Raw genomic sequence first — 12716 nt, 5'->3', positions numbered from 1 at the left:
CGTTCTTTCTTGCACACCTTCCCGCCGACAAAGCTATACACACTTCAGTTAATAACATATCGACTCGCACCCAACGACAACATGACTGAGCGCACCCATGGCGACGTCACGGCTCGACTGAAAGCGTGAGTCGCGCCCAGCTTCCGACTCGCTCTGCCAGCTAACGAAGAACAATAGTCTACTCTCATCAGGCGATTACTCAGATCTGAAGATCACCTGCGGTTTAGATGCCTACAACGTGCACAAAGCCATTGTGTGCCCTCAATCATCGTTCTTCAAGAACGCCGAGAAGTTCCCCGTGGGCAAGGTACGTATACCGACAGGCATCAGTGTGCCTCACTAATATGTAATTCTGCTAACGCGATCTTACGCAGGAAGCTGAAGAAGGCAGAGTCCATCTACCAGAAGACGATCCGCACGCCGTAAAACTCTTGGTCCAGTACTTCTACGAAAGCGAGTACGACCCACAGCTGCCCAAGATTGATCCGAAGGACGAAACCAGGTATAGAATAGTTTCCAATGCCGATCCCAAGAACAACGCCGAAGACGACGGGTTCCACTACAGATTCCCCCATACCTGCAAGGCTGGATGCGAAGAAGGAGATGATCTAGTGTGTCACCACCACATCTGCCAGTATGCCACCTGTGACGAGAAGTGCGTCAATTTTATCTGTGAATATTGTACAAAGCACCTACTACCCGAAGGCGATGCTACTCAGCTCCTGCTTCATACAACCATCTACGAGATCGCGGACAAATACGACGTCACTGGATTAAAGTTGCTTGCGAAGGAGAAGTTTTCTCGCTCGTGTGAGGCTTTCTGGGATACAGAGCATCTCGCCACGGCTGCTGAACATGCCCTTACTACCACACCCGACAGTGACGCCGGACTACGACAAGCGCTCTGCAAGACACTCGTACAACACATTGAGTTACTTGAAAAACCACCCATCGCGGCTTTGCTTTCTAAGCACGCCGGCTTCGCTTATGGCGTACTCAGACAGCTGGCTGGAACGTATGAACGCTTGAAATAGAGGGACGAGACTGCTTCCTGAACGGTGTAGCCATCGCTGGCGAGATATGGACGGTCAAAACCGCAGGTACAATGTGAAGGTCCGACGACAGATGTTAGAGTAAGGCATGGAGGAAAAGAGTCTTGGTCTTAACGACACCATCTGCAGCGTGGAGTGTAGTAGATTGGCACATGCACAAGGGGAGTGAAAGTTGGTGGAGGAAAGATAGATCCATTCCAGATATCTAATCTACCTCAAATTGCGTTCCATATCAAGAGTAACGTACAGTACATCAACTTGTGTCCAATGATATGGGAGACACATGCTCCATGTAGAAAACCAGACGCCGATACCGAACCCATACCATTCCATATATCAGTAAACCCTCTTGGGTCATATTAACGATCATATCATGTCACATTTACTGGCTAGCGACGCGCTCCTTGACCTTCTCGAACATAGACTCCATCTCCTCGGCGATGAAGTCCTCGATCTCTTGCTCAAGGTGCTGGAGCTTGCCACCAGCGCGGTGAGCGGTGCGGCTGGCAGACTCCTTAGCGCTCTCGAAGTCACCCTCGATCTCAGAGAGAGAAGGGATGGTGATGGTGAACTCGGACTCCTCCTCCTTCTCGGCAGCCTTCTTAACAGAGTAGCCACCCTTCTCAACAATCTCGGTGTAGTTGGAAGAGCCACCACCGTTCCAGGCGAGGACGTTCTTGGTGTTGCTGGGGACATCAGAGAGAGCACCGACGGTGGCGACGGAGATGAGGTTCTCCTTGAGCTTCTTGGGGGTGATGTCGGCGACAGCATAGGCAGAGTCCTTGCTAGGCTGAAGAGACAGCATGTAGGCGAGGAGACCAGCAATGTGGGGAGAGGCCATTGAGGTTCCAGAGATGGTGTTGGTGGCGTGCTCAGAGCCAATCCAGGTGGAGAGGATGTTGAGACCAGGGGCGAAGATGTCGTTGCACTTTCCGTAGTTGGAGAAGTAGGCACGCTCATCGAGGAGAGTGGAGGCACCGACGGTGACGGCCTTCTCAGCAGCAGCTGGGGAGTAGTTGCACGAGTCGGCGTTGTCGTTACCGGCAGCGACGGCAAAGTGGATACCAGCATCAACGGCAGCGTTGACTGCGAGGTCGAGGGTGGTGGACTTGCCACCTCCCAAGCTCATGTTGGCGGCGCTTCCCTTGAAGCCCTTCTTCTTGCCGTCCTTAGCAGCCTTGACGGTCTCAGAGTGAGACTTAGCAGCGTACTCAACACCCTTGACGACGTCGGACATGGTGCCGGAGCCGTTGGAGCGGAGGACCTTGACGGCGTAGACGTGCGCCTTCTTGGCGACACCGTACTTCTTACCGGCGACAGTGCCGGAGCAGTGGGTGCCGTGGCCGTTACCATCCTCGTCGGCATCGCCGTTGGGGATGGTCTTGCCCCACTTAGCACGACCCTCGAAGTCGACGTGCTTGGTGTTTGTGCCAGTGTCGATGACGTAAACGTCAACGCCCTCACCACCGTCGGCGGCGTAAAGGTACTTGTTCCAGGTGCCGAAGCTCAGGGAGTCGCGGTGCGAGATACGGGCGAGACCCCATGGGGAGTTCTTCTCGACTTCAGGTTCGTCGTGGCCGAGGGTGTGGACCTCTGAGTCGCGCTCGATGTAGTCAACCTATCAAAGTGTTAGCGCCAAGTCTTATGCAGGTACAGGTACCTAGATGGCGTCACGTGTGCTGATGCGGAGCCGGAGCTGCCTGCGGAGATAAGGCCGCCTAGGCAGCGCTCACTCTAGGCCACCAACGCGCTGACGCCATCTGAGATGATGCAAGCTGGTAACAGCTGGGGGTAGAACTTACATCGGGGTGGTTCCTGATGGCCTCGATGGTCTCGTCGTCGAAGTGGCCAGAGTAGCCCTTCATGCCGGCCATCTCGTAGACGTGCTTGAGACCATCGAAGACCTCAGTAGTAACTGGGAACTGCGAGGAGCGCTTTCGCAGCTCCATGCGCTCCTCGTTGTTCTTGGTGTGGACGCTCTGGACCCAGTCGTGGTGCTTGGAGGCATCCTTGACGTGCTTCTTGAAGACGACCATGTAGCTGTTGGGCACCTCCTTGGCAGAGGTCGACGACAGCACTGGGGCGGCGTTCTTGTGAATGGTCTCTACGTTGAAGGTAGGCGACGCGGCGGCCAAAGCCGGTAGGGCGAAGACCAGGCTGTACTTCATGATGGCGGAGCTCGCACAGCGAGAACTAGAAACACAAGGGTGAAAGGGGTGCAAGAAGCGTGATAGATGAAGGAAGGGGAGATGGGAGGGAGGAGAGTGTTGTGGAGGAGAGATGGGGATGCAGCTGGGGTAGCTATGGCGATGGAGCTTCTTATCAGGACCTCGGTGCATGGCCCGGGCGCGCTAGGTGGATGACGCATGACCTATCCGCGCCCGCGCGAGTGAGGCTGGGGTGAGCTAGCGCACGCGCCATGAGTATCAGATGAATGATACATGGTTGGTATCAGGACACCCGAGTGCCCTGGGATGCAGACGATGGCTGTGTTCGTCGAGGCATCGCTTCACATATGGGTTGCTGGGAGATAACGTTGGTCTGACATATACGGAGGTCGTTCTCGATGTGCCCAGGTAGCTGTGCCAGCCACACCTGGGCAATGCGTGCTCACGTGAGAGGCAATAGTCAGGAGCGCACCCTGCGGCCCGCGTGAGACAGAACGCGTGTTTATCATAACTATGTTGGTAGGCGATATGCACAGCTCTAGTGCTAGCGCATTGTTTATCAGTACCTTGCTTTGCGGCGACTTGACGTTCGGCGCGTGCAGCGTGGGAGCCTGGACTGACAGGGATCAGCTTCGATGACCAGCTTAGCAGCAACCACGACGAGAGCGGCGCCCGCACGCCGTAATCAGCCCTCAGTATACGCCCGCCCACCACCAAACGACACGACTAGTGTTCCCCGCAAGTTGAGGTCTCATGTGCGGGCTTGGGGCTCGGGAGACATGAAGGTGCGACCCACCCTGCCATCACCTCCGCCCAAATTCCGCAGCAGCGGTCTCGCCTGAACATGGCGACGACTCGGCCGCACAGGTCCTCCACGGCCGCCTCACGACTGCCGCCGATGAATAACCAGATAGCCGAACTCCGAAGCCTAGCGGATGAATTGATCAGGGCCTCCGAGACGTCACCACCGACCCCCGATGTCCTCCACAGCCAGAGCAACGCCCTGCGCCGCATGCGCCAGCTGCTGATCGAGTCCAACGACCAAACCCATACCAAAGACGCGTTCCGCCATGTCCGCGGCTTCGAGACCCTCCTCATTACCCTGCGCTCCCTCTCTGGCTTCTACAAACCCGCCGAGCTGCCCACGCCCGACCGCATCGACTTCTTCGAGGTGATCAAGGGAACACTCGATGTCCTGTCAGACGCGCTGAACGAGCATGCCGGTAACAGGCGCTTCTTCGCCAAGCGCGTCGAGCACGGCGGCTGGAGTGCTTTGGAACAGGCCTTGGCTAGCACTGGCATTTTTGGCGGCCAGTCGCAGAGCAAGCGCGATGATGCCGGCCAGGAGCAACTTTTCGGCACCCTGTTCGCCTTTGCCTTGGGCGAGGAGACCATGACACGCATCTTCAGGGATATCGATAAGAAGGTCGAAATCGCACAACCCAAGCAGGACGAGGATGCAGCGGCCAGCGGCGACTCGCAGCCTACTGAGATCGTAGTCTCTAGCCCGCGGTCCATGTACAGCGATACCGACATTGATCTCGACCCACTACGCAGCCAGGTACGGGCTATATTCAGCGGCAATGAGATACTGCAGAATCCAGACATCATTCCGACCATCTTCCACTTCTGGCGCGGTCTATCTGGTGAAGATGCCCCGGGCACGCGCTCCAAGGCGCTCTCCATTTCGGTGCTGCTTGCTATTCTGGAAATTACTTCCATTTCATCTTATAACAAAGCTGCGCTACACGTCACCGGCGTCTTGAGCACTGTCCTACCCCTACTTTTTGAGAACAAGTGCGCTCCTATAGAAGCTAGCCTCTTGCAACAGCTGGCCGATGGCCTAGTTCAGTACGGCATCAACAAGCTGGACGATGCATACTACCTCTTCCGCAAAGCAGCGTCTTCCGACTCGGCCGCTGAATTTCTCTTGCGTGGTATGCGCTCCTCGCGCGATCCGCCCTTCATACAGTTCGATCTATCTTTGCATGGTTTCAGCGCCATTGAACTTCCAGACATTGGTCGCCCGTTTCCGCCCATGTCCCCAGGAGGTGGCTATACATTTGCTGCTTGGGTAAGGGTCGACAGGTTCGACGCCGACTGCCACACTACACTCTTCGGCGCATACGACGACACGCAAACGTGTTTCCTCATGGCATATCTGGAGAGAGATACGCGTTGTTTTATCCTGCAGACCTACATGGGCCATTCTACTGGTGTTATACCCAGTGTCAGGTTCAAGAAAGCTCCTCGCTTTGAAGCAGGCCGGTGGTATCACATCGCTGTGGTTCATCGAAGAACCAAGGCTATCGGTATCGGCGCTGCCAAGGCATCTCTTTTCGTCGATGGTGAGTTCACCGAGACTATGAAAGCCCACTACCCTTCGCATCCTCCACTACTGGACAGCAGCCAGGATAGCTTTGCCTCCATGTCTTCTAGCGTGTCCAAGCACCACATACTCGCATTCTTGGGAACACCACGGAACCTGGCGCCTCGGCTGGGCAGAAACGTCATTGCCTCCAAACTCTCAGTCGCCTCCTTCCATCTATTCTCTGAACCGCTGTCAGATGAGCTGATCGCTGTATATCATAAACTTGGTCCGCGTTATTGTGGGAACTTCCAAGATAGGCTCGGGTCGTTCCAAACCTACCGTACCTCTGCTGAGCTTCATGTTCACAACGAGATCTTGCATCCTGGCAGAGAGGAACGATCCGACATCGTAGCAGCTATTCGGGCCAATGCAAGCCATCTCATGCCTGAATCGAAGATAATACTGAGCTTCTCTCCCAGTTCCGTAATGGACGACGATGACAGAAATGCCATCGATGAATCCCAACTAATCCGATCCTTGTCGCGCGAATCAGCTAAAACTCTGCATAAGTATACCAGACTTCATAGTACTCCTATCATCATCAATGCTGCCGTACCTTCGGTCAACGATGCGCTGTCTCAGCCACGAGGATTTGGACGCCTATCAGGTGACCCTGTCGTTGTCGTTCCACAATCACTCGACGATGCCATTTGGCGTATCGGCGGTTGTGTCGCTGTCGGGTTGAAGCTGGTACAATCAGCCCAGACTTTAGACAGCATGCTTCGCTCTGTCAAGATTTTGCTCGAAGCTGTTGGGGGCAATTGGCGCAACTGCGAGGCCATGGAGCAGCGCAACGGATTTGCTGTCCTGGCAGAGGTTCTGCGCCAGAAGATTGGATTCGCCATGGGCGGATTGGTGGCGCGCAACCCGTCCTCATTAGATGTGACACCAGAAGACTGCGAAAGCTTTGTTATGCAGCTCTTGCGAATCATTCTCCGATTCGTCGGATACGATGAGAACGAGCCAACCGAATCACTCATCATCAACCCACTTGCGTATAGAGTGCTCCTGGTTGATCTAGAGATCTGGCGTAGAGCGACTTCGTTGGAAACGCAGAAGCTGTATTACTTGCAATTTGCGCACTTTGCTAAGGGCAGCAAGCATCATCATTACAACGCTAAGCGATTTCACAGAATACGCAAGTATACCAAAATGGCAAGTCAACTTTAGCTAACATATCCCAGGTGTTGTGAAGCGTCTGACGGATGCTCTCAAGGGTGAAAACTTCACACCATCGACATTTAAGCTGTTTCTCGCCGCCTTCAAAGCGTTACTCATCATCAACTTCAACGGGGAGAATGCGAGATCGCTATCTCTTTTCGTCACGTATGCGCTGCACGACAGCCGCGCATCATATGCGAAACGAGCACTGCGGCCGAAAGCGAGCATTGCCCGTCTTCGCAAAGGCACACCACCAACATTGACGCCAGAGTCTACACCACGCTCGAATAGCCCGGCACAAAGCGGAGCAAGCTCTCCACCATTATCTCTACCTGATTTGGGCATCGCCATCCTCACTCTTCTAGCAGAGCTTCTTTGCGATCCTCAAAACCCGCACGAAATTGTCCGTTTTGCGAAGAATGTCACTGGAAAGTGGCTCCTCTACCTCCTTGCCGAGCCTGAACAGCGAGTCGTTGTCCTTGGGGCAAAGATCTTAGCTCGATTGCTAGTGGTCAACGGTTCGCACTACGTCAAGAAGTTTGGGGACAAGACAGGAGGCTTCATCTTGATGAAGAACAGGTTGCGCCACTGGTGGAATACACCGGGCATATGGACTATCTGTTTCGCGATCCTCTTTGGCCGCGATGTCGCAACTATCGACTTCGAGCGCGATTTCGACGTCTTCAATCTGGTCGACATCTTCATTGCGCATTCACCACAGTCTCAGCTCAGGATTTGTTACCCTGAAATATTCCCGGTAATCACCGCGATGTTGGAAACTGGCTTACGGGCGATTGTCCGCGACCGTGACCTCGCCCGAGCCGACGATGGCACACCAAAGCATGAGACTGGCGAAGGCACAGTTACTCGAGGGCGTCGTAGAACAATGTCGCTGAATGCCAAACAGCCAACAGTTGGTGAGTATAGTTCAGTCACTATATTGCAATCGCACTAACCATCCCAGATACCCGTGCTCCTCAGACAGATCGCTTGAATGACTTTGCCGTTGTTCTGAACTCTGCTATTCAGTTCCTGTCGGAGCTACATTCACGATCGGAAGGGTTTCGCGATTACACCCATTCGTCCAACTATGTCCAAGAGCTGCTCTTCGTCCTCTATCCAGTCATTGTCACATCTGACAGCGTTAGCGCTGAGACGGAACTGCTATCAAGAGGGTCCGCACTGACCTTCGAGGGCCAAGATGTTGTGATCCGACCGCTTTCCCGAGCCAACGGGCATGAAGCGCCTGTGGTCCGCACAACCAACGTTGACGTATCACCTTCGCCTGCGTCTCGACGCGTATTACCTTTCCGCAGAGCTTCATCTTTTGTGCTCGTCTCGGCGGATAAGAAGAAAGCCGCTCAGCAACCTTCTCTCAACCCAATACTATCACCAAAGTACGCTGCTCCCTTGGCACTAAAAGTTGGTAGCTCCGTGGTGGAAGCTACTTTGGAGGTTGTGCTCGATGTATTCAAGGACCAGATATTCACACGCAAAGAGTTTCCTGGCCTAGGTCTCTTCCTCAAGACGCCTCCCGGCTTCCAAGAACATCAAGCATACTTCGAGTCCTACATTCTTCGGCAAACGCTCTCGTCCGTCAAAAATGCGCTTCAGTTTGATCAGCAATTATTGCACGAACCGCGCGTTCTCCTCAATCTGCAACGCTTTGTGGTCCACGTGTCCGAAGCGGTCTTCGAGGGATGGTTTCTTGAAGGCGCAGAGTCCTTGCTCGACTTCGCTGGCTTCCTCCTGGAATATCTCGAACGTCCGGATATTGCGACTATCAAGTCCGTCAGACTGTGCACGCAGCCTATCTCATCAATTCGTAACACCTTCTTGAGGGTTGCTCTGCTTCGTTTGGCGGAATCAGATGAGTCCGAAAGTGGTGCGGCTACCACAGCAGTCATTGAGAAGATGATGTACTGGCAGCCTATCATTCTTTCCTCTGTCAACAACGAAACCTTCTCGTTGAAGATGATTTGCTATCTTCTCTACACGCAGTTGTCCTCTGAACACACAGACGTGCGTCTTGCGGCGGCGAATTTCTGGCGGTCGCTCATGGTGCAAAAGCCTCACGAAACGTCAATGATCTTGGCCGATGCTATTCATGGCGACACAAAAGATCTTTATGATGGCTTCCAAAAGCTCGTTGAGCTTGATAACGAGACGTTCCTAGAGTGGCTCGATAAGAACAAGACCGAGATGGACAAGTTCTTCTATGGCTCAATGACGAAATCGTGGGAGGAGTTTGCCCAGAGCCAAAACAAAAAGACCGAAGAGACTTCTCAGAGGCGAATTGCCAAGCGCAAGGAGAAGCTGAAGCAATGGCAATCTGATGAACTTGCTGCAGACAATGTCTGGAACCATCATGAAAACTCAACAAACCACTGGAGATCCAACATACATGCTTCCGAGCGCATCAAGCACCAGCGCGTTCTTCAAGACCAGCAGGACAACGCCACTTACATGGCAACAGTTTTGGCCAAGCTTGACCACCAACTGAAAGGCCCATGCGGTCTTTTTGAAGACAGTCCACCTGCCAGATGGCGGCTCGACGAAACCGAGGGCCGCGATCGAAAGCGCCTACGTATCGTTATCGATAACACTAGCAGAGAACAGTCGTATCAACCCAAACGCAAAGACACAGATCCACGAGAGCGGCCGAGACTGGATACTACTATGCCAGCTATTTCGGCGAAGGAAGCTGTTGGTGCCACTCCTGTCAAGGCGCGATCAACTAGGTCTGCTTCTTCCGTGAGCGCATCGGGTGATCCATCCGAAGAACCGGAATCTGCTAGCGACGATGACTTTGAGATGGTCGAAGCCATGTATGAAGATGAGGATGGCTTCGAAGACAAAAATCGCAAGGTCATGCGCAGTCTTAACCGCGGCGATCAGGTACAATACGTTTGCAACATATCTCGGGTGGTGGGTCTGGAAGCAATAGAGGGCCTCCTCATTGTAGGAAAGGATTGTCTCTACTTGCTGGACGACTTCTTTCAAAGGTCAGACGGCGAAATCGTACGCGTGTGGCAAGCGCCGCCAGATGAGCGCGACCCCTACGTTCAGGTCATAGCTGGAAAGGAGGCTGTAACTACCCGTCGCCCACCACCGAGGAGCCAAGAAGACGCAGTGAGGAACTGGAAATGGACTGAGGTAATTAGTATTTCCAAACGGCGCTTCCTTCACCGCGACGTTGGTATCGAAGTCTTCTTCGATGATGGGCGTAGCTACCTTCTCACAGCTGTGTCTGCCCAAGCTCGAAACGACATCCACTCCCGGGTCCTTCAACGAGCTTCGCATGTCGCGAATCCGGAGAAGCATGCCAACTCTGAGATATCCTGGCGCCTGGACTCCTTGCGCAACCCGGAAGAAGCACCACAGACGTTTGGATCACGCTTCGCATCAGCTTTCGGAACTGCTTCCGCCCATCCGGCGACCAAGAAGTGGCTGAAAGGAGAAATGTCCAATTTCCATTACCTGATGTTCGTCAATACGCTTGCTGGAAGGACGTTCAACGACTTGACCCAGTATCCCGTCTTTCCGTGGGTGCTATCGAATTACCATAGTGAGGAATTGGATTTGAGCGACCCCAGTAACTTTCGAGATCTCCGTAAACCTATCGGTATTCAGGACCCGAAGCAAGAGCACCTGATCAGAGAGAGGTTTAGTTCGTTTGCCGAGATGGGAGACGCTAATCACGCCTTCCACTATGGAACTCATTACTCGTCCGCCATGACCGTGGCGTCATATCTGATGCGACTTCAACCCTTCAGTGCGGCCTTCTTCCTCATCCAGGGCGGTACATGGGATCATGCTGATCGTATGTTCTACTCGATCCAAAATGTCTGGGACTCGGTGTCCGCCAAGAATATGGCCGACGTACGCGAGCTTACCCCGGAGTTCTACTTCCTTCCCGACTTCTTGACCAACGTCAATGGGTACAACTTTGGTCTGCGATCCGATGGCTCAAAGATCGATAACGTCCAATTACCTCCGTGGGCCAAGGGCGACCCGGCCATCTTTATTGCCAAACAGCGCGAGGCTTTGGAAAGCCCTCACGTTAGCCAGAACCTGCATCACTGGATTGATCTCATCTTCGGGTACAAACAGCGAGGCGAAGCAGCGATTGAGGCCGCCAATGTCTTCCACTACATGACATATCAGGGTGCAATCGATCTCGACTCGATCACCGATGAAAAGGAGCGCGCGCAGAAGATCAGTGTTATCAACAATTTCGGACAGACGCCTCCACAAGTTTTCCAGCGACCGCACCCACAAAAAGAGAATGTCACGAGAGCCACCAAGCTCGACACGTCTGCGGAGAGCTTGCATCGAGTTCCGGGCACGCTACTGGAGTCTAACGATCGCATCTCATCTCTGAACTACATCAGCAAGAGCGACAAGCTCCTTTGCTCGGCACCATTCCGACACAACATACCGCCGCATCATGATCGATACATGGAGTGGGGTTTCACAGATGGAAGCGTGCGCTTCTACGATTCGCACTCCAAGAAGCTCATCGGGCTGTTCGAGCATTTGCATTCTGGCCAGCTGACAACTTCCCTCTTTGTCGATGGTAGAACCCTCATCACAGCAGGAACGGACTGTACACTCGCCATCTGGACTATGAGCAAAGCCGAGAGAGGCCACATTGACCTGCAAAACGCCACAACGCTATTCGGCCACAAGTCATCTGTCATCACACTCGCCGCAAGCCGCGCATTCTCTGCATTCCTATCTGCATCACTCGATGGACGTGTCTTCCTCTGGGACTTGAACCGAAATGAGTTCGTTCGCGAGCTCGATCTAGGCCCACGACAGAGGCGCAACCCAGTACCGATCCAGGCAGCCAGGATCAACAGCGTTACAGGACACATTGTGCTCGCTTGCGGAAGCCGACTTATCGTCACAACGCTCAACGGTGCAGTGTTGCTTGACGAGGATATCTGCGATAGCGAAGACGACGCAGATGGTATCACAGCTGTTGCTGTGTATGAGGGTGTGGGCAATGAGTGGTGTGAGCGCGAACTCATCTTCACTGGGCACCGGAGAGGTGTCGTCAAAATCTTCCATCTAACGCCAACACCCCCGACCATCACCACTCCAACCTCAGTACCCAGCAAGTGGTCTGCAAACCTCATCAACGTGCTCAATCACAGCGATCCTACTTCTCCTTCGTCTGCAGCACCTATCACGTGTATATTACCGATGCCTCATCATGTCTATACTGGGGATGAGGAGGGTAGAGTGGTAAGTCAAGAACGCTTTTCATCCTTTGTACGCACCTCACTCTAACGTCTTTTTACAGTACGAATGGGATTGCGTGCACCGGCATCATTGATGCTCGATAGGCGAACTTTCGATTGTTTGAGTGGATGACTTTTGGTATAGAAATGGCATGGTGTTTTAAATGCTTTTTGCGTTGGCGTAGATAGCTGGATATGTGGCATTGGAAGGTGCTTTGTGAATATTGAATAGACAAGGTTTTCGATACACCCTCTTACCATTGTTGATGCAACGCAATCTTGTTCCAACCAACACACCATCGTGATTCGAACGGAGATATTTTCGATTTTAGGTTTGAACTTCCGCTCGCTAGCCAGATTATTGATCAAATGATGCAGGTGCAGTGCGAGTACGCGTGTTGCGCTCGCTGGCGTGGCTGCTTTGGTCTTGTGATCATGCTTATCTGGCGTTTGCTTGGCGTTTGCTTGTTTGGCTGGGGAAGGCGTGTACTTGCATTGCTGGCGACTTGATCTCCCTTGCATTACATTTCTGACTAAAAAACCTACGTAGCTGGCGAGATCATGATGTTGGAGGCCTTGCATCTTGAGGCATCGAAGAGCTAGTAGGATGTTGTTGGCGCATCTGTTGCTAGACAGTCGCCATATCCGGTGTGCCTTATCGGTGATTGGTAGGGACTTCGGGACTTCGATTCGAGAAGGCGCAGGGATTATTCAG

General features: G+C 53.3%; 3 protein-coding genes across 3 annotated transcripts; 2 read left to right on the top strand and 1 right to left on the bottom strand.

The window, feature by feature from the left end:
• Positions 1 to 81: 81 nt before the first annotated feature.
• Positions 82 to 1034, top strand: J4E93_008859 (uncharacterized protein; the record flags this gene model as incomplete). Its single annotated transcript, XM_049346756.1, has 3 exons — positions 82 to 125; positions 178 to 307; positions 375 to 1034. 3 exons carry the CDS (start codon positions 82 to 84, stop codon positions 1032 to 1034), a joined length of 834 nt encoding a protein of 277 aa, XP_049196176.1.
• A 400-nt stretch (positions 1035 to 1434) lies between these two features.
• J4E93_008858 (uncharacterized protein) lies at positions 1435 to 3220 on the bottom strand (the record flags this gene model as incomplete). The annotated part of the gene is made up of 2 exons (XM_049346755.1): positions 1435 to 2670; positions 2855 to 3220. The coding sequence occupies 2 exons, from the start codon at positions 3218 to 3220 to the stop codon at positions 1435 to 1437; spliced, it is 1602 nt and encodes a 533-aa protein (XP_049196175.1).
• Positions 3221 to 4064: 844 nt separating this feature from the next.
• Positions 4065 to 12096, top strand: J4E93_008857 (uncharacterized protein; the record flags this gene model as incomplete). Its single annotated transcript, XM_049346754.1, has 4 exons — positions 4065 to 6729; positions 6776 to 7669; positions 7717 to 12005; positions 12064 to 12096. The coding sequence occupies 4 exons, from the start codon at positions 4065 to 4067 to the stop codon at positions 12094 to 12096; spliced, it is 7881 nt and encodes a 2626-aa protein (XP_049196174.1).
• Between the last annotated feature and the right edge of the window lie 620 nt (positions 12097 to 12716).

Source organism: Alternaria ventricosa, assembly GCF_023758065.1.
Source record: "Alternaria ventricosa strain BMP 2768 chromosome Unknown scaffold_18, whole genome shotgun sequence".
Taxonomy (NCBI): Eukaryota; Fungi; Ascomycota; class Dothideomycetes; order Pleosporales; family Pleosporaceae; genus Alternaria; species Alternaria ventricosa.
The sequence above is the reverse complement of the archived record's forward strand: the minus strand, read 5'-3'. Positions and strand labels throughout refer to the sequence as shown.